The following is a 27,213-nucleotide window of genomic DNA, read 5'->3' as shown; positions in this document are numbered from 1 at the left end:
GCTTTACAAAGCTGCTCATTATTTAAACGCTTCTCCTCCCCTGGCCACCCCACCCCTGGTCATGGAATCTATTTCTTTCTCTTGTCTGCCTGAAACATGGAGAAAAACTCATTCCTTGGGTGATTTATGCAAAAAAGAGTAATGGGTGTTATTATACATAGAATATGGTGAAAAAGAACCACAACAACGGTTTGATCTGTCCCCTTTGCCTGAGGGAACCTGGAGCAGGAGAAGCAGCAGCTGTTCCAGTTTGTCCTTTTACCTGACTTAACAGGGAAAGGCCAAGGGCTATGGTGTTTGCCAGAAGCAGCCCTCCCACTGGGAAAAGCAAGGCGGGGCAGCAGAAATAGAAAGGCAAGTTCCGACCCACGGAGGACAATCCCAGTGGGGCTCGTGCAGGTGAACATCCCAGTGAAGTGAATGGGACATGTGCACTCCCGTTCAGATGAGTGGGGCTTGCTCAGGGGACTTTCCCAGTGGACGGTGCCCCACCTTATAGAAGAAGGGAGGGAGCATTTGGATTTTCTACCTCAGACTCAAAAATGGCACTGGCTACTCCATTCCTAGGAGGTTTCTGCATGTGCCTTAGTTAAACTAAGACCTCCAAATCAGTTCTGAATCTGTCACACATTCATGGCCTTACCTTTTAGATTTCATTTGCTCTCTTAATTTGCTATCCATCTCCAGAACTAGAGCAGAAGAGACACAAAGATACAGAAGTCAATAAGGGAGGAAATTTTGGATCACAGTGTCATATCAAGAACCATCCAGATGCACAGTTTTTTGTTCCGTTACAAGTCTCTCACCAGGAAGGCACTGCGTGAGCTTATCCACTGCAGCAGAAATGTTCTGCTGTTGCAGCCGACACTGCTTCAGCTCTTCCATGGCTCCCACCAACTGCAATAGAAAGAAACCTGTTCACCACTAGCAGCACATGCTGAGCTATTTTCACCAGGTTTGCAGCTAAGCCCCAAGAACACAGCTCAAAGGCTGCAGGCAGGAGGGGATGTTGAACCTGTTGTGTCCATTCAGCCAGAGAGGACTGAGGGATCTGGACTTAGATGGGCCAGTGTTTTACTGGCTTATGTGGACCGTACCTACTGTTAACAAGCATGGCTGAAGTACCATTCCAGGTCCCTGTACCTAGAATCAGGCTGATTTCTCATGGGACAGTCCTGCTAAAATGCAACCCATTCAGATGGATTCACACAACTGTCCTAAACCATTTCCCACCCACAGCAACTATTTTTATTTATTTATGTAGCACCATCAATTAAGGTGACACTTTGCAGAGTACAAAAGGACAGGTCCCTGCCCTAAGGCGTTTACAATCTAAAATTCAACAGGCAGGAAGGGATGGAAGGGGAGGCAGGGGAAAGAATGTGCCACTGTTTCAGTTACCCATATTGCTTACGGGCTCAGCTGGAGTAGGCCCTCCAGGCATGGCCAATGGCCAGGGATGATGGGAGTTGTAGTCTTGCCTGTTGTAGGTTACCTGTCCCTGCACTAGGGCATGGGAACAAGGGGGTGGGCCAAAGGCTTCTTGGAAAAGGTGGGGTTGGAGGAGGACGAGGGCATCATGCAGGGGTTCTGGGAGGGAGCTCCAAGCATATGGGGCAGCAAGGGAGGAAGAGCGGAGTCTTCTGAAGGAACAGAGGGCTTTCAGTCAACAGAAGTGGTGGAGATGGAGAAGTAAAGGTCATGAGCAGGGAGGCATCAGACACAAGTGCAGAGAGATAATGAGGAGCAGGGCTATGGAGTTCCATGTCAAACTTTTTTTCCTGCTACACATTGCATGATAACTTTCCACTGTAATTCTTCCACAGTGCAGCTTACTCATGCTGATATCTCCCACAGTCCACAGCCTAGAAGTTGGATGTTGACCACTCTTCTGGCCTGGGAGCAATACAAATCTCACCAAGTAGGCGTAGAACACACATTCAAAAGAAGCAGTTTCACCACAGGGGGATGCCAGGAGGCAAGCATGTCACAGTATGCTGACTCTTCCCTTTCACCGGGGCGGGGTGGGGGGGGAGAGATGGTTTCCCTGCCCCAACACACCTGGTATCAAAACCAAGCCCATGTCCAAAGCCAACATGGAATGCTTTTTCAGAAAGAGAACTCAAGGCTTACTTTTTTGCTTTCCATCTGCAATTTTCTGTTGGTATCTGTCACTTGATTCTGTGAAAAGAAAACCACGCCATTTTCTGATTAGCACACAGTGGGCAGGCTTGCCCCCTGGCTGGCTTACCCAACATTGTATGAGCCAGGAGACACACCATGGCCTAACCAGCCCACATGCAATTTTTCTATGAAAACTCATCCTACATGCAGGAAAAAAAATAGAGTACAGCTGAAATGTCATTGAGGGTTTCAGGAAGTGTAAAGAGAGATGGTTAACAAGAACAGCAGTAGTATGGTGTTTCATTATGATTTTTGGCACCTCTTTGTGCTGAACATCAAGGTCAGAGAAGAGTGCCTTAGATGCTCTCCAAGTCTCACAATACACCATAGAATACCTACAAGGCAACATCAAGGTCAAACACACTGTTGCATCCTACCTGAGATCTTCCGAGAAGGCCTTATTGGTTGTTCAGGGACTATTATATTAAGAGGGATATAAGTACTATAAATACATACATACGACCAATATGCATAGGCCTATGTGAGCCTGCACCTACATGCTGGTATAAAGTGGAAATCTGATGCACATGTACTGATGAAACATGCAACTTCCACAGGAAAAGCCCAATGACCCAGAAGCTGCAACTGTGCGAGCAGATGTGGGACTACGGCTTGAAGCTGCCAGCTAGAGACAGCACTGAAACAAAGACTAAAGGAAACAGTTGGAAGCTCTCATCCTGCCAACCCCAAAAGGGTTTACAATTCAGCAGTAGACAGAGGCAGAAACACCACTAATTACTCACATGGCCTGAAGGCGCAAGGGGAAAGTTGAGTTTCTCTGATTATTTCTGCATCTACATACACACATGGGAGTTAGATACTACATGGACAGGAGTTTTTCAGCTGTTTACAATACAATACATGACTGCAGAGCTGGTATCCAAAGGAAAAGGGGAGGGAACAGGACCACACAAATCTAAGACCCACCCAAATTTTCGGCAGCATTTTGCTTATCTGTGTAGCCCTGTACCCTCCCCTATTTTCCTCAGATCTGTCTATCCCCAAACTGGACTGCCACCATCTCAATCATCCATTTTATTTTCTTTCCATCAACCTCAAAGAAGTTCAGAGTACTCATTTTTCTTTGGAAAGCCATGTAACAGACCCATGCATTACAGGACCTCTCATAGGGAGGCATCCAAGGATAAATAAGGCTACAGAAGCAAAACAACTATTTCGTTAGCAACATAGCTGCATTTTGGCCAGATAAGCACAGAGGCCAATTGAATGAGAGATGCCTTGCCTACCAAGGGGACCCAATAAAAAGGTAGCAAGCTGTAATGACCCAGAAACCTTCTTCCTGTGCAACTCAAAGAGGTGTTAATTTGTTTTAAAAGATCCATCTAAATCACATCTTGCCACCACTATAACAGGATGAGAGTTCAGGAGTCCCAACCTGAGATAAAAGAGTACAGGTTTTACAGAGATGTTGGCTTCACACACACAAGTGGGGAAAGATGCAAGAACAGCAGAACAGGAGCGTAATGAGAGCAGCTGGACTGGAACGAAGCCTCTTTTCTGGACCTGCAGGTAAACCCTCTTGGGAAACCTGCCCTACAGGCTTGCTGCTTCTCACAGCCTGGAGCTTTGAGAAGTGAGATTGCAGTGAAAGTTGAAACAAACAGACAAAAAGCACACCTGCCCTTGGAGTAGGCTAACAGTCTTCAGATGCTTTCCAGACTCCCAGCAATGAAACAAGACTTTTCAGGAAGTCCAGAACATCCTCTCATGTATCCATTTTTTGGGCAGCCTGAGTTATTTAGCAACAATCCCACTGGTGCAGACCTTCACCTGGCCTAAAGCAGCATTTCCAGGGACACTGAAGGAGAGCTGTACTTGTGCTCAGTATTGCAATAAAGTTTTGTATACAGTGGCTACCAGCATCCAAGGCAGAAGCCAGAAAACCACTTCAAAGGAGGGCCGAACAATAATCAGCTATGGTTACAAAGAGAGATATAAACCCCACAGAGCTGCCTCATCTTTGCAATTCTCCTTGCAATGTCTGCACACATGAGACATTGCACCTCTGAGGGCCAGTGCATACAGCCACCCAGCTCAAGGTAGATGCATAGCTTCCTCCGCTTCTAAGGACATAAGAAAAACCGTGCTGGATCAGACAAAAGACCTACCTAGTTCAGCATTCCATTTCCATGATGGTCAACCAGCTGCCTATAGAGGACCACAAGGAGGACATGAGCGCAATAGCATCCTCCCACTCATGCTTCCCAGCAACTGGTATTCAGAGGCATACTGCTCTGGTAGTCACATATAGACAGCATGACTAGCAGATCTTGATAGCTTTAGGTGGCTGCTCCTGGTAAATTGGTTGTCTGACTAATTTATCATGAGCAGAACCTGCAGTGTTATATGCCATGAGAACCCTCCTTCATGTAGTGGGACAGCTGGCATGCAAAAGGCGGGTTCTCTTTGTCACAGAGAAGACAAGTAGACCATTAGGCACAAAGAGCAACCTGCATGGTTGCAGGAGAAACAGAGGCTCATACAAGCAGGCAGGCAGAGTGCCCCAGCCTTGAAGCCATATGTTTTGAGATTCGTGCTTATGGCTAGATGCTAGCTGATTGCACCTGCTATAACTTTCAGCAAACCCTGACAAGCCTCTCCAAAAGAACCTACTATCCACTATGTGAAACTGATATGCCATGAATTCAAAAGCATCCTTGCCATGGAATTTTCATCAAGTAACGTAGCACACCTGCTCCAAGTTCCCACTCAAAGATGTGTTCGCCTAGGCCAAACCGCTGTACTTCACGTTTGTGGCAGAGACTGTACAGCACTTTGAGCCCTGAAACCACCAGAGATAGTAACAGATCATGCTCTGCATAGAACAAAGTTCTACTTTACTATCCTGCTCTCTGTAGACATTTAAGGAAGCTAAAGCTGGATGTGTTACTTGTAAGCAGTTCTAGTAAGAGTAAGCAACAAGCAGCAGTTCTCTTGTACGCCTGCATCCACCTCCAGGTGCTGCTATATTCTCTATATTGTTCCAACTTAGGTATGTGAGTGATAAATCCCTAATTCCAATATAGCTCCACAGTGCCCCTGGAGCATCTGGTCAGTTGGCACCCTGCTGGGCCACCCAAACAGACTTCTCACCTTATCTCACTTTTTTGTCATCAGAACTGCAACCAAAACCTCATTCTTTATTTGTAATAGGTTGACTGGCTCAAACCCACTTGGGCTGTTGAGATGTAAGTACAGCAATTAAGAAAGTGGATCCAGCTAATAGGTAATTTTCTGACTTGCTGGCTAGACCACTGACATCAGAAATGGAGGCAATCATATTACTGGGCAAAACAACCATCAGTCTCTGCTGAAGGGCTGGCTTTTGCTGAACTGAGATCCCCATTACAGAAGGGTTAATTCAGTCCTTCTGGAGCTTTCCATATGCCATCTCAGCGGAGGACACGGTGCTCTCTCTCAGACCATCCTCTCTACAATGTACTCTACATTTTCTCTGGAACCCAAGACTGTACTCAAGTAGGTCATATGCTAATAGATTAGTTAGATTAATGCTCTATTTGGAAATCTATGCATGTGTGTGATTATTGCCTTCCCTTTGGTTTCCCCCCCTTTTTCCAAATAAATGCTCTTTTTATATTTAGACATTTGGCTGTAATGTTTTAAAACGGATTTTTCACTAAACTCTTCCCCACGTGGAAGTCCACATGGTTACAAAGCTACCGCTTGTGTTTGTAGTATGTTTTAAAGGGCTTTGTTAAGTTCTGTGTTTCTGGGCTTTGGGAAGGAACATCCAGAGCACTTTTCTTGTTATTTTTTCTTAAGGCTGGGCTGAAGAGAAGGGTCCTTGGCAAGACAGCTCGGAAATTCCCAAAAACAGCTGGACAGTCTAGGGTGTGCCAGGAGGTTTATTCTGACTGGTGGCAGCCTATCAGGAATTATTTTTCCTGGGGAGCTGATGTAAAGATGACACCTGCCAGGAGGAAAAGTTACCTCCCCTCCCAGTCTCGTAACGGTACGTAACTAGTCTGCACTCAAGGCAGTAAGTTACATTTCTCCTTTAGACTGTCTCATCTGGGGTTCTGGTCCCCTCCCACACGTTCAGTATCAAGTCACAGCTATCCCAAATGGTCTCTTTAAAGGGCAGCATCACTGTTGCCTGAACTTCATTCCTTACCTTGAGCTTTTGGGCTTCTGCCCTGACTTTCAAGAATTCCGTAATCGCATCCACAAAGCCCTGGTAATGGAAGTTGCACATCTTCTCAATCTCACGGTCGTGATTCCGAATCCGAGCATCAAGCTTTTCCATGAAGCGCCCGTGCTCCTCGCCATCATAGACAGACCTGGATGAGAAACACAAGACGATGGATAACCAGACACCTTCAAAGTTCACTCTCAACTGCGAAATTACGATCATCATGCTCTGGGAGCAAGACAGAGAAGGAGCCGATTTTATCTTCATACATCCTCCTTTTTACTGCAAGCATGAGAGTATTATTCACACACATCTCACTCCATCTGCTGCTCAGCTTTCTTCCTGCTTCACTTCCCAAATCACAGAAGTGCAAGGAATTACTCAAGGGATAAAGAACTTAGAGGGGTGGAGTCACCAATATATGCAGGAGAAAACCTGTATTATTAAATGATGGCTACAGTTCTTACATAGTACCAGGATCCACTGAAGCTTTCATCACATGCTGATTCACAGATAATATTTTCATCATTAACAGGAACAAAAGCATCACACATGTGGGTCATCTGAATAACCCCAAAACCATTTCAGCAGAATATTAATATCCTAATTAATATTAGGATATGTGGATCCTAATATCCACAATCACAAACAATTCCAACAAGAAGAAAAGGTGGAAGACAACAGAAGAAGCCAATGTGGCTTCACAAAAAGCTTAGGGATGACCTGAAAACAAAAAAGGACACATATAGGAAGTGGAAAGAAGGCCAAGAAACAAAGGAAGAGTACAGGCAGATAGCACAGAATTGCAGGGATGGCGTCAGGAAGGCTAAAGCTGAGAGAACGAGCTGAGGTTAGCAAGGGATGCTAAAAACAACAAAAAGGCTTTCTTCAGCTATGTGCATAGTAAAAGACAGAGGAAAGAAGTGGTGGTTCAGCTATTAAATAAGGATGGCAAAATGATAACAGATGACAAAGAAAAGGCAGAGGTGCTCAATTCCTGCTTTGGCTCAGTCTTCTCCCAAAAGAGGGTCTATGACCCCCCTGGCAAAGGCAAAGTACAGGCTGAAGGGGCAAGATTGCAGCTTGAGATCGATAAGCATATGGTCAAGGAACACCACATTACTTTGAATGAGTTCAAATCTCCAAGGCCAGATGAACTGCATCCTAGAGTAAGAAAGGAACTGGCAGAAGAACTCTCAGAACTGCAGTCTATTCTCTTTGAGAAATCATGGAGGACGGGGGAAGTGCCAGATGACTGGAGGAGGGCTAACGTTGTCCTTATCTTCAAAAAGGGTAAAAAGAAGGAACCTGGGAACTACAGACCAGTCAGTCTGACATCAATCCCTGGGAAAATTCTGGAGCAGATGATAAACCAATCCATCTGGGAGCACTTTGACAACAATGCCGTGATTACTCGAAGCCAACATGGATTTGTCAAAAACAAATCCTGCCAGACAAATCTGATCTCATTTTTTGATCAAGTAACCTCCCTTGTAGACCGTGGGAATGCTGTAGACATCATATACCTCGACTTCAGCAAAGCTTTCGACAAAGTGCCCCATGATATCCTGATAAGCAAACTAGCTCAAAGTGGGCTAGATGAAACAACGATCCGGTGGATCCACAGTTGGCTACAGAATCGGACTCAAAGAATGCTTATCAATGGGACCTTCTCAAACTGGGGAGAGGCAACGAGCGGGGTACCGCAGGGCTCAGTCCTGGGCCTAGTGCTCTTCAACATTTTTATTAATGACTTGGAGGAGGTGGTGCAGGGAATGCTGATCAAATTTGCAGATGACACAAAATGGGGCGGGATAGGTAATACTTTGGAAGACAGAAACAAAATTCAAAGTGATCTGGATAGACTGGAGCGCTGGGCAGAAAACAAGAGAATGATATTTAATAGGGATAAAGGCCAAGTTCTGCACCTAGGAAAAACAAACCAAATGCACAGTTACAAGATGGGGGATATGTGGCTCAACAACACTACAAGCGAGAAGGATCTTGGAATTGTTGTCCATCACAAGGTGAATATGAGCCAACAATGTGATGTGGCTGCAAAAAAGGCAAATGCTCTTTTGGGCTGCATTAATAGAAGCATAGCTTCCAAATCCCGGGAAGTACTAGTTCCCCTCTACTCAGCACTGGTTAGGCCTCATCTGGAGTACTGTGTCCAGTTCTGGGCACCACACTTTAAGAAGGATGCAGACAAACTGGAGAGGGTTCAGAGGAGGGCAACAAAGATGATCAGGGGACTGGAAACAAAGCCCTATGAAGAGAGACTGCAAGAACTGGGCATGTTTAGCCTTGAGAAGACTGTGGGGAGATAGGATAGCGCTCTTCAAGTACTTGAAAGGTTGTCACAGAGAAGAAGGCCAGGATCTCTTCTTGATCATCCCAGAGTGCAGGACACGGAATCATGGGCTCAAGTTACAGGAAGCCAAATTCCGGCTGAACATCAGGAAAAACTTCCTGACTGTAAGAGCAATACGACAATGGAACCAATTACCTGGTGGAGGTGGTGGGCTGTCCCGCACTGGAGGCCTTCAAGACGAGGCTGGACAGCCATTTGTCAGGGATGCTCTGACTTGGATTCCTGCATTGAGCAGGGGGTTGGACTCGATGGCCTTGTACGCCCCTTCCAACCCTACTATTCTATGATTCTATGATTCTATCCAAACTCTGGCAAGGTACTGCCATCATCCAAATTCCAATTGCTTTCAGCACAACAAGGCTACAGAGGATAATGTTTAAAAATCTGAGGGAGCTTTCTTCCCTGCACTTAGACCCTAGTCTTACACCCACCCCCTCAGGGCTGGACCAGGCAGCTAGGACCAGTGTCAGAGCTTCGAAAGGTGTCTTTCCCCCCCACACCTTTTAAGGAGATGAGGACAGAACAGAAGTCCACAGAGGCCCATATAGGAGACCAGAGTCAACAAGACCTCAGTATATCTGTGTTTGGAATGGTGGGAGAGCATGGAGTATTAAGCAGGCAGGTGCAGAGCTCATGCAGCCTGAAGAGGGAAGCAGGAAAGAATGAGATGATGGAGCATGACAAAGGATAGTCTGAGCATCTGGAACATCACAGCCAGAGGATAATACAATCAGAGAAGAAGTTGGTGGGTAGACAAGAACATCCATGGTGTAGAGATGGGCTGTGAGATCTTAACATCTAGAAGATGGCACAGTACTGCAGATTTTAAACTAAAGCCTGCAGGAGCTGGGAAGCATCTGGTTCGGGTTATATCATCCCAAAGAGATGAAGATGAAAATGATTTTGATTGCCCAAATGTAGAAGGGGAGGAAATAGGCCAGGAGCACATGGTAGAACGTAACAGCCAATCAAAGGGGCCAACATCCCATAGCAAAAGATGCACATGCCAGAGGCATCTGGGGAAGGATACGATATATAGGTGTTTCTATGCAAATGCTAGAAGCCTCCATGCCAAAATGGGAGAGCTGGAGTGCTTGATTTTAAAGGAAAACCTGGATATAGTGGGCATGACATAAACCTGGTGAAGTGGAGAGAACCAGTGGGATACGGTCATCTCTGGATATAAACTCTATAGGAAGGACAGGGAAGGGCTCACGGGGGGAGGTGTTGCTCTGTACGTCAAAGAGGGCATAGTGTGGAGCAGACTAGAAAACCTAAAAGGGACAGATTCTTCCACAGAAGCACTGTGGGCGACAATACCAGGCTCCAAAACTAATTTAGCGCTAGGAACGTGCTATCATCCCCCAGACCAGAATGCTCAGACTGACCTTGAGACAGAAAACTAAATCAGGGAGGCCTTCAAACAAGGAAGTGTTGTAATAATGGGCGACTTCAACTACCTCCACATTGATTGGATGAATGCATCTTCCAGTCATGAGAAAGAGCTTAAATTTCTAGATGCCCTAAATGATTGTGCCCTAGAACAGTTGATCATGGAACCAACCACAGGGGAGGCGACCCTGGGTTTGATCCTAAGTGGTGCTGCCTAGGGCCTAGTACAAGATGTAAATGTTGTTGAAACAGTTGGAAACAGTGATCACAGTGCTATCAGATTTAATATATATTTAAGAGGAAAATTGCCCAGTCTAACACAGTCACATTTGACTTCAAAAGAGAAAATTTCTCTAAAGGAGGGAACTGGTGAAACAGAAGCTAAAAGGGGGAGTCAAAAGGATTAAATCCCTTCAGGATGCTTGGAGATCACTCAAAACCACAATAAAAGAAGCCCAGCTAAAATAGATACCACAGGTTAGGAAAGATAGTGCCAAGTCCAAAAGGTCGCCAGCATGGTTAATAAGCAGTGTCAAGGATGCTATTAGAGAAAAGAGGGCTTTCTTCAGAAAATGGAAGTCTTGCCCAAGTGAGGAAAACAAAAGGGAGCACAAGCTTACACAAAGGCGATGCAAGTAGACAATAAGGGATGCAAAAAGCATTTTGAAGAGCATATCGCTAAGACCATCAAGGCCAACAATAATTATTTAAATATAGTGGAAGCAGAAAAACAGCTAGGGAGGCACTTGGACCGTTGGATGACAATGGAGTTAAAGGAGTACTGAAGGAGGACAAGGAGATTGCAGAGAAGCTGAATGAATTGAATGAAGCTCTCAGAACCACTGTCTATTCTTGTTGAGAAATCATGGGGGATGGGTGAAGTGCCAGATGACTGGAGGAGGGCTAACGTTGTCCCTGTCTTCAAAAAGGGGAGAAAGGACGAACCTGGGAACTACAGACCAGTCAGTCTGACATCAATCCCTGGGAAAATTCTGGAGCAGATGATAAACCAATCCATCTGTAAGCACCTAGAAAACAATGCAGTGATTACTCGAAGCCAACATGGATTTGTCAAGAACAAATCCTGCCAGATGAATCTGATCTCATTTTTTTATCAGGTCACCTCCCTTGTGGACTGTGGGAATGCTGTGGACATCATATACCTCGACTTCAGCAAAGCTTTCGACAAAGTGCCCCATGATATCCTGATGAGCAAACTAGCTCAAAGTGGGCTAGATGAAACAACGATCCGGTGGATCCACAGTTGGCTACAGAATAGGACTCAAAGAGTGCTTATCAATGGGACCTTCTCAAACTGGGGAGAGGTAACAAGCAGGGCAGCACAGGGCTGAGTCCTGGGCCCAGTGCTTTTCAACGTTTTTATTAATGACTTGGAGGAGGGGGTGCAGGGAATGCTGATCAAATTTGCAGATGACACAAAATTGGGCGGGATAGCTAATACCTTGGAAGACAGAAACAAAATTCAAAGTGATCTCGGGAGAGTGGAGTGCTGGGCAGAAAACAACAGAATGAAGTTCAGTATGGATAAATGCGAAGTTCTTCACCAAGGAAAAAGAAACCAAATGCACAGTTACAAGATGGGGGATACTTGGCTCAACAATACTACCAGCAAGAAGGATCTGGAATTGTTGTCGATCACAAGGTGAATATGAGCCAACCATGTGATGTGGCTGCAAAAAAGGCAAATGCTATTTGGGGCTGCATTAATGCAAGTACAGCTTCCAAATCCCGGGAAGTACTAGTTCCCCTCTACTCAGCACTGGTTAGGCCTCATCTGGAGTACTGTGTCCAGTTCTGGGCACCACATTTTAAGAAGGATGCAGACAAACTGGAGAGGGTTCAGAGGAGGGCAACAAAGATGATCAGGGGACTGGAAACAAAGCCGTATGAGGAGAGAATGACAGAACCAGGCATGTTTAGCCTTGAGAAGAGAAGGCTGAGGGGAGATAGGATAGCGCTCTTCAAGTACTTGAAAGGCTGTCACAGAGAGGAAGGCCAGCATCTCTTCTCCATTATCCCAGAGTGCAGGACACGAAATCATGGGCTCAAGTGACAGGAAGCCAGATTCCAGCTGAACATCAGGAAAAACTTCCTGACTGTTACAGCAATACAACAATGGAACCCATTACCTGAGGAGGTGGTGGGCTCTCCCACACTGGAGGCGTTCAAGATGAGGCTGGACAGCCATCTGTCAGGGATGCTCTGACTTGGATTCCTGCATTAAGCAGGGGGTTGGACTCGATGGTCTGGTAGGCCTCTTGCAACCCTACTATTCTATGATTCTATGAGTTCTTTTCATCCATCCTCACTGCAGAAGATATAGGACAGATACCTGTGCCTGAATTGATGTTTTCAGGAAGGGAGTCTGAGGAACTGAGGCAAATAGTCGCAACAAAAGACGATATTCTCAACCTTATTGATAAATTGAAAGCACATAAATCACCAGGCCCAGATGGTATCCATCCTAGAGTTCTCAAAGTACTCAAATATGAAACTGCTGATCTTCTAACAAAAATATGCAACGGGTCCCTAGGATCAGCCTCTATACCAGAGGACTGGAAGATGGCCAGTATAACACCAATTGTCAAAAAGGGATCCAGGGGGGATCCGGGAAATTACAGGCTGGTTGGCTTAACATCTGTTCCGGGTAAATTGGTTGAAGGCATTATTAAAGATAAAATTAGTAAGCATATAGAAGGACAAGCCGTGCTGAAAAAGAATCAACATGGCTTCCACAAAGGAAAGCCCTGTCTTACTAACCTTTTAGAGTTCTTTGAGAGTGTCAATAAACATGTATACAGGGGTGATCCGGTAGACATTGTTTACGTGGAGTTCCAAAAGGCTTTTGACCAAGTCCCTCACCAAAGACTCTTGAAAAAACTTAGCAGTCATGGAATAAGAAGACAGGTCCTCTTATGGATCAGTAACTGGTCAAAGAACAGAAAGCAGAGAGGAGGAAGAAATGGTATATTCTCCCAATCGAGGAAAGTAAATAGTGGGGTCCCACAGGGATCTGTATTAGGACCAATGCTTTTTAACTTGTTCATAAATGATCTTGAATTAGGAGTGAGCAGTGAAGTGGCCAAGTTTGCAGATGACACCAAATTATTTAGGGTGGTTAAAACAAAAAGGGATTGTGTCCTGGTTCAGAGATTCTCTCAGACTATATTGACAGGATGCTGGCAACTGATCACCTGTCTAGTGTGTGCACAGTCAGATTTGTCTTACAACCAGATACCATCTAGAGCCAGTTCAGTACTTCACTCTGATATGGGTAATACAGAATGCTAATTCTTACGAAACAATCTCTCACACAAGATTTGTCTTTTTTGTCTTTTTACTATTTATTTTTTATTTATTTATTGCATTTATACCCTGCCTTTTTTCCTCTTGCAAGGAACCCAAGGCGGCTTACCTTCTCCTCCTCTCCATTTTATCCTCACAACAACAGCCCTGTGAGGTGAGTTGGGCTGAGAGTCTGTGACTGGCCCAAAGTCACCCGGTGAGCTTCCATGGCCGAGTGGGGACTAGAACCCGGATCTCCCAGCTCCTAGTCCAACACTCTTGCCACTACACCACACTGGCTACAAAGTATTAACATAACAGTACTAAATATAAGAGCTTACGCATACATAAATTCAAACACACAACATCTAATATCATTCTAAAACAAGGCTTCTAAGCAGAGTCAAGTGCATTTGCCAGTTCCCAATTATAATTAATATCAAGCTTACCGGGCTGATTCTACAGGCAACTTGTTAGGGAGAGCTGACCCTAAAGGATACCGCCCACTGCTGTGTTTTCCGAGTCTCTTTTATATACTCTTTGGATGCTATAAAATATGTCCAAACTATTTTTTTTACTACAGTTTATATTTCTTACCCAGGAATGCCAAAGGTAACCTTTCCACTTTAAATCTTCATATGTCTAAATAAGATCATCAAATTTGAAATTTCTTATCGCGATTAATGCGCATACCAACATACTTATCCAAACATTTTATCTTTCTTTGACATGTTACAGGTATGTCTTTGATGCAAACCTATTCTCTTGACATCATCCTGTCTTGTGAGCTTGTTTTTCTTACATATTTACCGTCTGGAGTGAGGCCTCCTGGTCACTTATCCAATGGCCCATCTGGCCTAACAGCATTATGATACTCTATTATGTGAAAGTCGTAACCATAAATTAGACATTGACACCTCCTTATCTGGATTCCTTGCTAATCAGTAAAAGGTACTAATGATCTATTTCTAATGGACTGGTACAATTGTCTCTCATCTGGCAAACCTCAGAGATGAGACATTTTAATTATTCTTGGGTGAGAAGACCATACTGGGTGGCTTAGGCATTGGAATCTTATTTTTAATTCCAGAATTCTCTTGGCAGTATTTGATTATAGAATTCTCTAATCGAGCAGCAGGAGTAAGATCATGCAAATATGAAAGATTTGCTTGATCTGCCACAATGCTTTGCCCCACTTTAAAGATCCCATTTCCTCCTTTGTCAAGTTCCAACCCCCTCCACACCACCGCAATAGATCTATGTAATGTAGACCATTCTAAAATCAGCAGCTATTCCAGCAGACTGTACAGGGAGATGAGAAGGGAAGCAAGGCCAGTGCATCAGCCCTGCTGAAAAACTACTTAATTTTTACCTCTTCCTTTCCCATTCCTTGTATGCTGTGTCTTTTTAGATTGTAAACTTGTACAATCATAAACACTCTGGCCACACAGCACCTCATTTCTACAGTGTATTTTGTACACTGCTGGCACCAACTATGTCCAGTACCTGCAGCAATATCACACACTTGGGACTCTTCGGCAGGCCTAATGAGGCAAATTAGGGGCCAGGCCAGGACTGGACCCCTGGCTTTCCATATTGTCCATAGAGCGCAAACGGCCAGCAGAAGAAAACAGTCTAGCACACATCCTAAGACAAGACCCTTATCCCATTTACCCCGACAATAACTCAGTGTGGAAATCATTTGTCAGGGTGGACACTGAGCCCATAGAATCCCAGAGTAGTTCTGATTCTGAGGAAGAGCAGTCGCTCCTGGGAGAGGAGCGCGCTCCTCTTTCCCAGGGCCAACAGCTGACGGAGATTCCTCCCACCAGCATTCCTAGTTTAGTTAGCAGTCCAGGGAGTGACCAAGCACAGATAGCAGACTTGGTGGATGCGCGACGCAGATGCAGAGAGCGACGCCAGATGGAGGGCACGGAAAGGAGGCATAATGCCAGGTTGGCGCGCAAACAACGGCTGCACCCAGAGGATCCAAGGGAAAAGGGGAGGGACTCTCCCTAGTCCTTAAGCTCAGGGGTCTGCCAGTAATTCCCTTTCAAACGGGGACCAACTGTTCCAACGTAGGGCATAGGTACTGTGCTGCTCAGATCTAGTTGCGATCGGTATAGTTGTTAAGTTGTAAAAGAAGAATAAAGCTTTGAAAGGAATTCCTTTGTCTGTGTCTGGACTTGGCTACTGGATTAGACTGAGAGAGGCCTTCAAGGAGCCCTTGACAGCATTGTACTTAAGTAGTGCTAAGAACATCTTTTAACACAAAATATTCCAAGTACTGCTGATGGAATACAGAAAGGAGGAAAGGGACGAACTTGAAATGGAACTGGATGTCAGAGAGCGGGTCCCCCCACCCCCATTCAACTTGATGGGAGGACCTATAGCTCTGTAGCAGAGCAAATGTTTCAAATTCAACCCCTGCCTTTGCCCAGTAAAAAGGATCTCCAATCAGAGAAATGAGACAGATCCCACCCAAGAAGAACCTGGGGAGTTACTGCCAAGAAATGTAGACAATCCTGGATTTGATCAACCAAAAATCTAGCTGTATGCAGGTGCTTGTCAGACACACAAAATTCAAAATACTACTTTAGCATCACTTGTAAAAAGACCCTTGAAATGAGAGAAAGGAAGCTGACGTGGTACAATTTGGCAGCAGTTACCACTATGACTGTCACTGGAACATGGGTACTGTCCTGCAAGGTTATTGTATGCACAAAAGTGGAAGAATGAAACAATACCAACTGTGAGCGAGTGGATCATGAAAATGATGGAGCTGGCAAAGATGGCAAAACTTACTATTATAATTAAAGAAGGATCAACAACTAAATTTCTGTTAGATTTGAAACCTTTTATAGAATTTGTATGAGAAATAGAGAAAAATGATCTATGCATGTGTATGATATACAACTAAGATAAGAACTAGAGAATAATAATGAGCATTTGTTGCGTAAGAGGAGCCAAAGGTAGATATCTTACAATCTTAAGAGATATTTTAGTGTATGTGTATTGTGTGTTTATGTTGTTGTGTTTTTCTTTAAAAAAAAATAATAAAAATTATTATATCCAAAAAAAAAAAAAAGAACATAGGTACTGTCACTGGAACATGGGTACTTCATGGGTACCCATGTCCACCACTTGACACCGGGACCCATACCATCCTGCTTTTAAGAGCTCAGACGCGACTGCCCTTGGAGTCAGCTAGGTGGACAAGACTCCTGAAAAGCTGGTGTTGACTGGTGGATGGTATCTCTCCCACAGGTCAACACACATCAGAAGTCTTAAAGAAAGGATCTGTGCGGTACCCTAGCAATCTACAGCACCCTTCCCCAACGTGGTGCTTTCTATCCAGATGCTTTGCACTATAGCTCCCATCAGCCCCAGCCAGCCCAGTCAAGGGTGATATAATAATAACTCATCTGGAAAGCACCACATTGGGGATCTAAAGTATTCAAGGTAGATTTGAATATACTTTTCAGGATGGAAAAAAGGATGAGGTTGTCCGGCTGGGTCCAGGAGGTTGTAAATTCCTCCTTGAGAGAGGGAGTGGTGCCTGCTGCTTTAAAAGAGGCAGTAATTAGACCACTCCTGAAAAAGCCTAACCTGGACCCAGAGGATGTTAACAATTATAGGCCAGTGGCCAACATCCCCTTCCTGGGCAAGGTGCTTGAGCGGGTGGTTGTAGGACAGCTCCAGGCACTCTTGAATGAAACGGATTATCTAGATCCATTTCAATCGGGCTTCAGGCCTGGTTTTGGAACGGAAACTGCTTTGGTCGCCCTGTGGGATGACCTCTGCCGGGAGAGGGACAGGGGGAGTGCGACCCTGTTGATTCTCCTGGACCTCTCAGCGGCTTTCGATACCATCGACCATGGTATCCTTCTGGATAGGTTGTCTGGGTTGGGAGTTGGAGGCACTGCACTACAGTGGTTCCGCTCCTACTTGGATGGCCGATTCCAGAAGGTGGTGCTGGGGGATTATTGCTCTGTGCCATGGCAATTGTGCCATGGGGTTCCACAGGGCTCTATTCTATCCCCCATGCTGTTTAACATCTACATGAAACCGCTGGGGGAGGTTATCCGGAGGTGTGGGCTGAGGTGCCATCAATATGCGGATGACACCCAGCTCTACCTCTCTTTCTCATCAAAACCAAGTGAGGCAGTGGCTGTTCTGAACCAGTGCCTGGGCACGGTAATGGACTGGATGAGGGCTAATAAACTGAAACTCAATCCAGACAAGACGGAGGTACTGTTAGTGGGTGGTTCGTCTGCCCGGCTAGGTGATATTCAACCTGTTCTGGAGGGGGTTGCACTCCCCCTAAAGGATGAGGTTCGTAGTTTGGGGGTGCTCTTGGATCCAGAACTGTCACTTGAGGCACAGGTGAACTCAGTGGCACGGAGCACTTTTTATCAGCTTAGGCTGGTATACCAACTACGCCCTTATCTGGACAGTGATAGCCTAGCTACAGTTATCCATGCTCTGATAACTTCTCGTCTGGATTACTGCAATGCGTTATACGTGGGGCTGCCTTTGAAAACGGTCCGGAAACTTCAGCTGGTCCAAAATAGGGCAGCAAGGTTGTTAACAGGGACTGGCCTGCGAGCTCATATTACGCCAGTACTTTTCCAGCTGCACTGGCTGCCAGTCCATTTCCGGGCCCGATTCAAAGTGCTGGTGTTAACATTCAAAGCCCTTAACGGCTTGGGGCCAGGTTACCTGAAGGATCGCCTCCTCCCATATGTGCCTGCCCGGACCTTAAGATCATCATCAGCGGCCCTTCTCCGTGAGCCCCTGCCGAAGGAAGTAAGGCGGGTGGCTACTAGGAGGAGGGCTTTTTCTGTTGTGGCACCATGGCTCTGGAATGAGCTCCCTAGTGAGGTTCGCCTGGCGCCTACATTGTACTCCTTTCGGCGCCAGGTGAAGACCTTTTTATTTTCCCAGGCATTTTAGCTTTCTAAATTTTTATCTTTGCTGTTTTAAATCTGTATTTTAAACTCCTGCACGGCTGCTAGGTTTTATTGTGGTTGTATTGTTATATTGTGGTTTTAATGTTCTATATATTTTAAATTGTTTTATTGTGTGTTGTTTGGTTTTAGTTTTTGTGAACCGCCCAGAGAGCTTCGGCTATTGGGCAGTATAGAAATGAAATAAAATAAATAAATAAATAAATAAATGAGCAAGGGCTCCTCCAAATTGCTCCTGACACTCCTCACAGAGCACGAGTTCTTTGGAGTCGCATCACCTCCTGTAGCTCCCATTCTGCGTCCCCTCAGAGATGTGCAAGTATTGCTCCTTTATTGCCAGTGGCCCAAATTGAGGACTCCTCCCCCAACATGGCAACATTTTTTAAAAGTATTTTCTCTGAACTTACACTTATGCGATCAGCCACATGAGAGCCTGGACAATAATGACCAAATGAAGTGGGGGGAATACACTGACAGTTTCTTGTTCCTCTGATGATACTAGATAGGAAATGTTTAACCTTTTTAAAATACACACTGAAGAGGCTGTGGTCCCATATATGTCCCACCCACCCCCTATTTTTCTAAGATGAGATAATTACCTTATGATGAAAATTCTTATCTGAAGTTTGTGTCTTTAAAAAAGAAAAGAAAAAAGGATGGAGTCTGCCATCTAGTGATAGCTTAGGTTAATCTGAAGCACAGTCACCTTCATTGCAATGCCAGATGTTGGCTACATCTGGATGATCATATTAAGGTGAGATATGAGCAAGCCTTTTGCCCATGCATGTAGCCTATTTGCTCCTCCCTTTGTGCAAGCCGCAATTAAACTGGGAAGTCTCTTCACAATGGAGACAAGGCAGGATCTTAAATTATGGTTTGAAGTTGGTTTAGGACCCTGGCTTGTTCCGAAGCTGGTAATGATATTATTATTTATTTTTTATTGTAAAATTTCAACAAAAGTTGGTAATCATAGGTTCCTGGTTCAGATGAAACAGACTAAGGGTGCAGTCCTATGGCCACTAGTCAGCGGCTAGACAGCCATAGGATATGTCAGTTCCTGGGAACCAACCTCGGAGCCCATGCTCCAAGGTCAGTTCCCTGAGAACCGACCTTCCCCCCCTCCCGCGTTGCCTCGTAGGCAGCACAGAATGGCCCCACACTCCGCACTCAGAGGAGGAGTGCGGAGCTGTGAAAACAGGGCATTCTGGGCGGCAGAAATGCCTGAAGCGGGGAAGGCAGAAATGCCGGTACGACACATCCAACATTTCATCCAGCAGCTGCTTCCCCTGCTCCACCTTCCTGCGGCTAGACCACTGAAATCAGCCGTCTAGCTGCAAATGCAGGGCAGCTGAAGCGCGGAGCAGACGATCCCCTTCGCGCTTCTCCTGCCCTTCACTGGATAGGCGGTCACCTCCAAGTTCAGGGATGGCCACCTATCCTGGTAGGATTGCTGCTATGGCTAGGTAGAGATTCCCTGGATTAATTGCAGCTTCCACAAAGGGAGGAGAAAAAAGGATATTGTGCATGGGCAAAAGGCTCATCCATATCTCCACTGCAGCTGAGACAGAATCATCCAAACTGGGCCATTGTGTCAGCTATAATTTTGCATTAATCCACCAGAATGTTCTCCTGCACATACCTCATTGAAATGAATGGGAGCTGCACAAGAGGGCACTACTCCTTGCACTACTCTTATCCATGCCAGTTGGGCCTGAGGAGAATTTCCTGCCGGACTGTGCCCAACATGTCTGCCCAGCTATATCAAACTAGATGAACTAAAATATATATATATCCTGCTTTCGGTGCCTTTGGGCAGAGAGAGGGACAGAAATAATTTAGAAAATAATTCAGGAAAAGACAAATACTACTTTGAAAACTATGGTGATTCAACACATTTCCAAAAACAGAGTAGAACGTTTGAAAGGCATCTCTCAAGTACTTTCCACAGCACATAGTCAAACTATGGAATTCGCTACCACAGACATAATGATGGCCACCAATTTGGATAGCTTTAAAAGGGGGTTAGACAAATTCCTGGAGGAGAAGGCTATCAATGGCTACCAGTGCTGATGGCTCTGTGCTACCTCCAGTACCAGAGGCAGTGAGGCTTTGTACACCAGTTGCTGGGGAACATGGGCAGGAGGGTGCTGTTGCACTTGTGTCCTGCTTGTGGGTCTCCCACCGACAGATGGTTGGCCACTGTGTGAACAGAATGCTGGACCAGCTGGGCCCTGGGTCTGATCCAGCAGGGCTCTTCCTATGTTCTTATGTTCTCAACTCTCTCTGGCTGCCAGAAGAACTTACTGCTGGAAATAAAAGACTTGCTGTCCATGTCTGAATGCATTTATATGCTCATAGAACTGGGAGAGAAGAACATCCTCAGCCATGTTCTCTCCTGAGCTTTCTGCTCCTGGCACACACCTGGGGTCTGAATTGTGGGTCCCAATTTGGAGCCAGGGCCACTGAAGTTTTTGGGTCCCTTCAGACCTGAAATTCTGCAGTTTAAGCTCACTGTCATCCTACTTGTGAGCTTCAAGTCACCCAAGGCTACAGAGGCACACCACTGCAGCCTCCCAAGGAGCCAGTGTGACATTGTGGCACTCACACGTTTGATTAGAACATGGGAGCCCTGTTTAGCCACGTTGCAGGGTGGCTATAGGGAGAGAACAGGATTTGCCTCAGTACTTCACTTTAAGCTCCCTGGGGAAAGAGCAGAGTACAAGCGGTGGTTTTGGTCACAACACAGCTTGGTGAACACAAAGAGCAGAGACTGCCTAACCTGGAGGGTCTCATGATAGACGCAAACCTGAATGTGCCATTTTCACTTCTTCATCACTTTGCCAGTTCCAAAGGATTCGCTACGACTGTCCTTTGAAATCCATTAAGACAGGAGACGGCAGTAGAGAAAGCAGCAGCTCCAAGGAACCCATGTACCGGGACAGCATGATCACTTCCTGGGGACAAAAGTGTCTTGCTTTTTGGTTTCAATTAATAAGTGGAACAAAAGCCTGGACTTCAATTAAAAGGCAAAAAATGCTATGGTAGTTTGCAATCCTCAGACATTTTTTTCTCATTAAGCTACATAAAAGCATTAGCATTTTGTTTATTAGAAAAGTTAAAAATAAAGTGGAACAAATAGTAAACTACTGCTTAAAGTATGCAAATTGTCACAATATGCCCTGGAAGAGGTCAATGAGAGTTTGGATGCCCCAAACCTATCTCCCCAGCATGAAAAAGAAACACGTTTTAGCTTGGAGTAAGTTCTAATCTTCATGGAACATCTAGCAGTATCAGCAGACCAAAAAAACCCTACGTTAGTTACTGAATTAATTCATTTCATTAATATAGCACCATAAATGAGCATAATGCTTTGCAGAGCACAGGAGGCAGTGATCCTGCCCTGAAGAACCTACAATCTAAAACTTGTCACAAGAGAAACAGAAGGACAGGGGGAAATGGAGGCAGGGATAAACAGGGGAAGAATGTGATATTGTTTCAACTACATGTACGTAGGCATGCAGTGTAATCCTATGCTTGCTTACTCAGAAGTAAGTCCCATTTTATTCAGTGGGGTTACTCTCAGGGAAGTGTGCACAGGATTGCAGCTTTAGTCACAGCAGGGCACAGGAATTAAAGATCAGAGGCAGCTGGTGCCCATTGGGGCTGGTGGGGCAGAAGGCAGGACAGCCAGGGTTCACAATCCATGGGGCCAATAATAGGTGGAGCCAGAGGTCACAACACTCGGAGTAACTTCTTCATGAGTGCGAAGCAGAGGGTTTGGGGTGGGGAGGTCTAACCCATACAATCATACAAAAGCACTGCTTAGAACCCACATTTTTCTGCTCCAGCAGTGACACATTGCATGAGAAAGGTGAATCGGAGCTCAGTTTAAAAAAAAGATGTTAAAAACTTTTTTAAAATTAGCAAGGGGGAGGGGGCTCCCAGGCACAATGACTATCCGACGATTGCTAGCAAACACCCAGCATGCCAGCTTCTAAAAAAAATTAAATTAGAAAAAAGCAGGAAAAGAACAGTGAGAGGTTGGGGGCTCCCAGGACATTGCCCTCCTCACAGCTGCCAGTTTAAAAAAGAAAAACTTTTTAGAAATAACCTACCTACCTACCGCTGGCTGCAGTTCTCTCTCTATCTCCCCCCCGCCCCCCCCCCCCCCACCATGGGGTAGTGGAGGTTTCCATCCCTGTCTCCAGTGCCTCATGATCCTGAGCTCTGCCCCAACTAGGCATGCTTAGGACTTCGACACACTTAAACTGGGGTAGAACATGCTGGAGGGATTCTCTACATGATCCCCCCAGTTTGGCTCTGTAAAATGAGATGAGGTGGCTACCAGAGAAAGGGCCTTTTCAGTGGTGGTGCCCAGTCTATAGAATGCCCTGCCCTCCCCAGAGAGGCTCACCTGGCACCTATGCTATGGTCTTTTTGGTGCCACATTAAGACCTTTTCGTTCTCCCAAGCATTTTACGATCATTGTTCTTTAAGATCTCTACCCTGTTTTATTTTTGCTGCTGGTTTTACTTTGAATTCATTATGAGCTGCATTGATGCTGATGATTTTATTTTGTGCTGTTTTATCATCACTTAGTTTGTATTTTATGTATTTTAATTTACCTATACACTACCCAGAGACCTTTAGTTATTGGGTAGTGTAAAATTATTAAATAGATGAATACTAATTCAATATCTGTACATGGTGATAGGTAGCACAAGCAAGCAGCCTTAGCACACAGATTTTTCTTCTGTCCAGAGAACACAAAACAATTACTGGAAGAGCTACATAAAGTTTAGGTCAGGAAATGAAGAGAGCAACATCCAGTTCAAGCTGCAGGGAGAATTTTTGGGACACGAACTAAGTATTTGCAGGTGGGATTTGGCCACGAATCCAGAGTTTGCACCTCAACACCATCAGCAAGCAGGGTGGCAGGCTCATCATCAAGAGCCCCAACACTGGCATCTTCTCCTATGGTACCTGAACTGAATATGCCATCAGTGTCCAAGGCAGCTGCACCAAACATAGCTGCTGGCACAACCAGCCACAAAAAGTTCATCAAAAGCTGCTCCATTACAATCAGGCAGACAGCAGCTGTCTGGCATTCCCACCAGAGCTCAAAAGCCATTTGTCTGGATTACACTTTTAACTGACTGGATAAATTTACTTACATCATTTATACACTGCCCTTCAACGAAGTGTCCAAGGTGGCTTTCCAGTTGGTAATCTCAGCTCTGACCTCCGCAGTTGGGAAAGGGAGGCTATCATTTGCATCACTACAGGACTCTCTTTTTTGGCACCCTCCATCTACCTGCAGCAACATCAGATCTTGCAAACATGCACTTCATACAACAGAGCTTTTTGAGGGGCTGGTTGGTGGGCCTAGACTTGGCTTTATGCCTAACATTGGTTACATGCAAATCATGTCACAGACACAATGGAAAAAGACCCAAAACAGGCTGGCTCTTTTTCCAGATGAGTTATAAACTAATGAAATTTGGCTCTCTCTCCTAATCTGCAAGGCCACAGTACTTTTACACCAAAAGGTAAGCAAAAATCCCTAGAATAAAACACCACAGAACCAGCCAACAGCCGATGCCAACCAAAGCCCATGCCACCCCAGATACCAAAATCCTGCTGAAATAGGCAGCAGGTGATACACAGGTTTCAGAATCTCCCCAAGAGAACTGTCCAGCAGCATCCAAGGGCACATTTCAAGGAATCTGGACTTGACAGAGGGGTGTTTTAACCAAAATGCTGGACTGTCCCCAGAGAGTAAAAAGGGATGGAAGGATATGATCTCAAATGATCATGCCATAGGCAGTTTGGGGCTCCATGGGTCACATTCATTTTTTATCTATGAAATTCATAACCTACCTTTCCGCCAAAAATGGCACTCAAGGAGTGTAACATTAGTAAAATACAGATTTTAAAAATCTCAGTTAAAACATAAAAATAAAGCTATTAAAAACACAATTAAAAAGCCAATAAGCAGATGATTGGTGGAAGTTAAAGGGGGAATAGACTAGACTGCATTCTATTTTAACTTACCACTATTAGTCCCAGGACACGGTAGCTACCCCTTCATGGATCACAGCCTTGTTGTGGCGAAGGGGCTTGCGTAACTCAGTGAAGCCATAAGCTACGCCGTGAAGGCCACCCAAGATGGACAGGTCAAGGCAGAGAGTTCTGACAAAATGTGGTCCACTGGAGAAGGAAATGGCAACCCACTCCAGTATTCTTGCCAAGAAAACCCCATGGAACGTATCACAAGGCAAAAAGAGATGACGCCGGAAGATGAGCCGCCCAGGTCGGAAGGTGTCCAATACACTACTGGGGAAGAGCAGAGGGTATTTCCAAGTAGTGCCAGAAAGAGTGAAGCGGCTGGGCCAAAGCCAAAAGGACACTCAGCTGTGGATGTGTCTGGTGGTGAAAAGAAAGTCCGATGCTGTAAAGAACAATATTGTTTAGGAACATGGAATGTCAGATCAATGAATCAAGGTAAGCTGGAGGTGGTCAAACATGAGATGGCAAGATTGAACATCGACATCTTGGGAATCAGCAAACTAAAATGGACAAACATGGGCGAATTTAATTCAGGTGACCATTAAAGCTACTAGTGTGGGCAAGAATCCCTTAGAAGAAATGGAGTAGAACTCATAGTCAACAAAAGGGTGGGAAAAGCAGTACTGGGGTACAATCTCAAAAACGATAGAATGATCTCAGTACGAATCCAAGGCAAACCATTTAACATCACAGTAATTCAAGTCTATGCCCCAACCACTGAGGCTAAAGAAGCTGAGGTTGATCGGTTCTATGAAGACCTACAACACCTTCTAGAACTAACACCAAAAAAAGATGTCCTCTTCATCATAGGGGATTGGAATGCTAAAGTAGGAAGTCAAGAAATCACTGGGATAACAGGCAAGCATGGCCTTGGTGTACAGAATGAAGCAGGACAAAGGCTGATAGAGTTTTGCCAAGAGAACACGCTGATCATAGCAAACACTCTTTTCCAACAGCACAAGAGGCGACTCTACACATGGACATCACCAGATGGTCAATATCGAAATCAGATTGATTATGTGCTTTGCAGCCAAAGATGGAGAAGCTCTATACAGTCAGTCAAAACTAGACCTGGACCTGACTATGGCTCAGATCATGAGCTGCTGCTTGCAAAATTTCGGCTGAAATTGAAGAACGTAGGGAAAACCACTAAACCATTCAGGTATGACCTAAATCATATCTCTTATGAATATACAGTGGAGGTGAGGAATAGATTTAAGGGATTAGACCTGACAGACAGAGTGCCTGAGGAACTATGGACGGAGGTCCATAACATTGTTCAGGAGGCAGCAACTCAATCCATCCCAAAGAAAAAGAAATGCAAGAAAGCAAAGTGGCTGTCTGATGAGGCTTTACAAGTAGCTGAGGAAAGAAGGGAAGTGAAAAGCAAGGGAGAAAGGGGAAGATATATCCAACTGAATGCAGAGTTCCAGAGAATAGCAAGGAGAGACAAGAAGGCCTTCTTAAATGAACAATGCAAAGAAATCGAGGAAAACAACAGAATGGGAAAGACTAGAGATCTTTTCAAGAAAAACGGAGATCTCAAGGGAATGTTTTGTGCAAAGACGGGCATGATAAAAGACAAAGAAGGCAGGGACCTAACAGAAGCAGATGAGATAAAGAAGAGGTGGAAACAATACACAGAAGAACTATACAGGAAAGATCTTCCTGTCCCTGATAGCCATGATTGTGCGGTCACTGAACTTGAGCCAGACATCCTCGAGAGTGAAGTCAAGTGGGCCTTAGGAAGCATTAGTAACAACAAAGCTAGCGGAGATGACAGTATTCCAGCTGAGCTATTTAAAATCCTAAAAGATGATGCTGTTCAAGTGCTGCACTCAATATGCCAACACATTTCGAACACTCAACAGTGGCCACAAGACTGGAAAAGGTCAGTTTACATTCCAGTTCCAAAGAAGGGCAAAGCCAAAGAGTGTTCAAACTACTGTACAATTGCGCTCATTTCACATGCCAACAAGGTTATGCTCAAAATCCTACAAGCTAGGCTTCAGCAGCATGTGAACCGAGAACTACTGGAAGTACAAGCTGGGTTTCGAAGAGGCAGAGGAACTAGAGATCAAATCGCCAACATTCGCTGGATCATGGAGAAAGCAAGAGAATGCCAGAAAAACATCTATTTCTGCTTCATTGACTATGCTAAAGACTTTGATTGTGTGGATCACAACAAACTCTGGCAAATTCTTAAAGAGATGGGAGTACCAGACCACCTTACCTGTCTCCTGAGAAACCTGTATGAGGGTCAAGAACCAACAGTAAGAACCAATCATGGAACAACCGATTGGTTCAAAACTGGGAAAGGAGTACGACAAGGCTGCATATTGTCGCCCTGCTTATTTAATGTATATGCAGAGTACATCATGAGAAATGCCGGGTTGGATGAATCACAGGTCGGAATTAAGATTGCCAGGAGAATTATCAACAACCTCAGATACGCAGACGATACCACCCTAATGGCAGAAAGCGAAGAGGATCTAAAGAGCCTCTTGTTGAGGGTGAAAGAAGAGAGTGCAAAAGATGGTCTGAAACTCAACATTAAAAAAACTAAGATCATGGCATCTGGCCCCATCACTTCCTGGCATATAGAAGGGGAAGAAATGGAAGCAGTGACAGATTTTATTTTCTTGGGCTCCAAGATCACTGCAGACGGTGACTGTAGCCATGAAATTAAAAGACGCTTGCTCCTGGGGAGGAAAGCTATGGCAAACCTAGACAGCATAGTAGAA

The 27,213-nt window shown here is 45.0% G+C and overlaps 1 protein-coding gene across 10 annotated transcripts in view; it reads right to left on the bottom strand.

The window, feature by feature from the left end:
• The window catches only part of EXOC6B (exocyst complex component 6B), a 400,399-nt gene that overhangs the window by 300,676 nt on the left and 72,510 nt on the right, over positions 1-27,213 (bottom strand). For all 10 annotated transcript variants that reach the window (XM_084855222.1, XM_084855227.1, XM_084855223.1 and 7 more), the window contains exons 2-5: positions 6,341-6,506; positions 2,134-2,181; positions 807-897; positions 644-689 (exon numbers count right to left, since the gene is read on the bottom strand). In XM_084855222.1, coding sequence (XP_084711348.1) covers positions 644-689; positions 807-897; positions 2,134-2,181; positions 6,341-6,506 — 351 coding nt within the window. The remainder of the gene's footprint in view (positions 1-643; positions 690-806; positions 898-2,133; positions 2,182-6,340; positions 6,507-27,213) is intronic.

This window comes from Heloderma suspectum, chromosome 5, assembly GCF_057233095.1.
Source record: "Heloderma suspectum isolate Gila_16-S chromosome 5, 16-S_ref, whole genome shotgun sequence".
Classification (NCBI taxonomy): domain Eukaryota; kingdom Metazoa; phylum Chordata; class Lepidosauria; order Squamata; family Helodermatidae; genus Heloderma; species Heloderma suspectum.
Note: the sequence above shows the minus strand (reverse complement) of the source record. Positions and strands in the feature narration are given on the sequence as shown.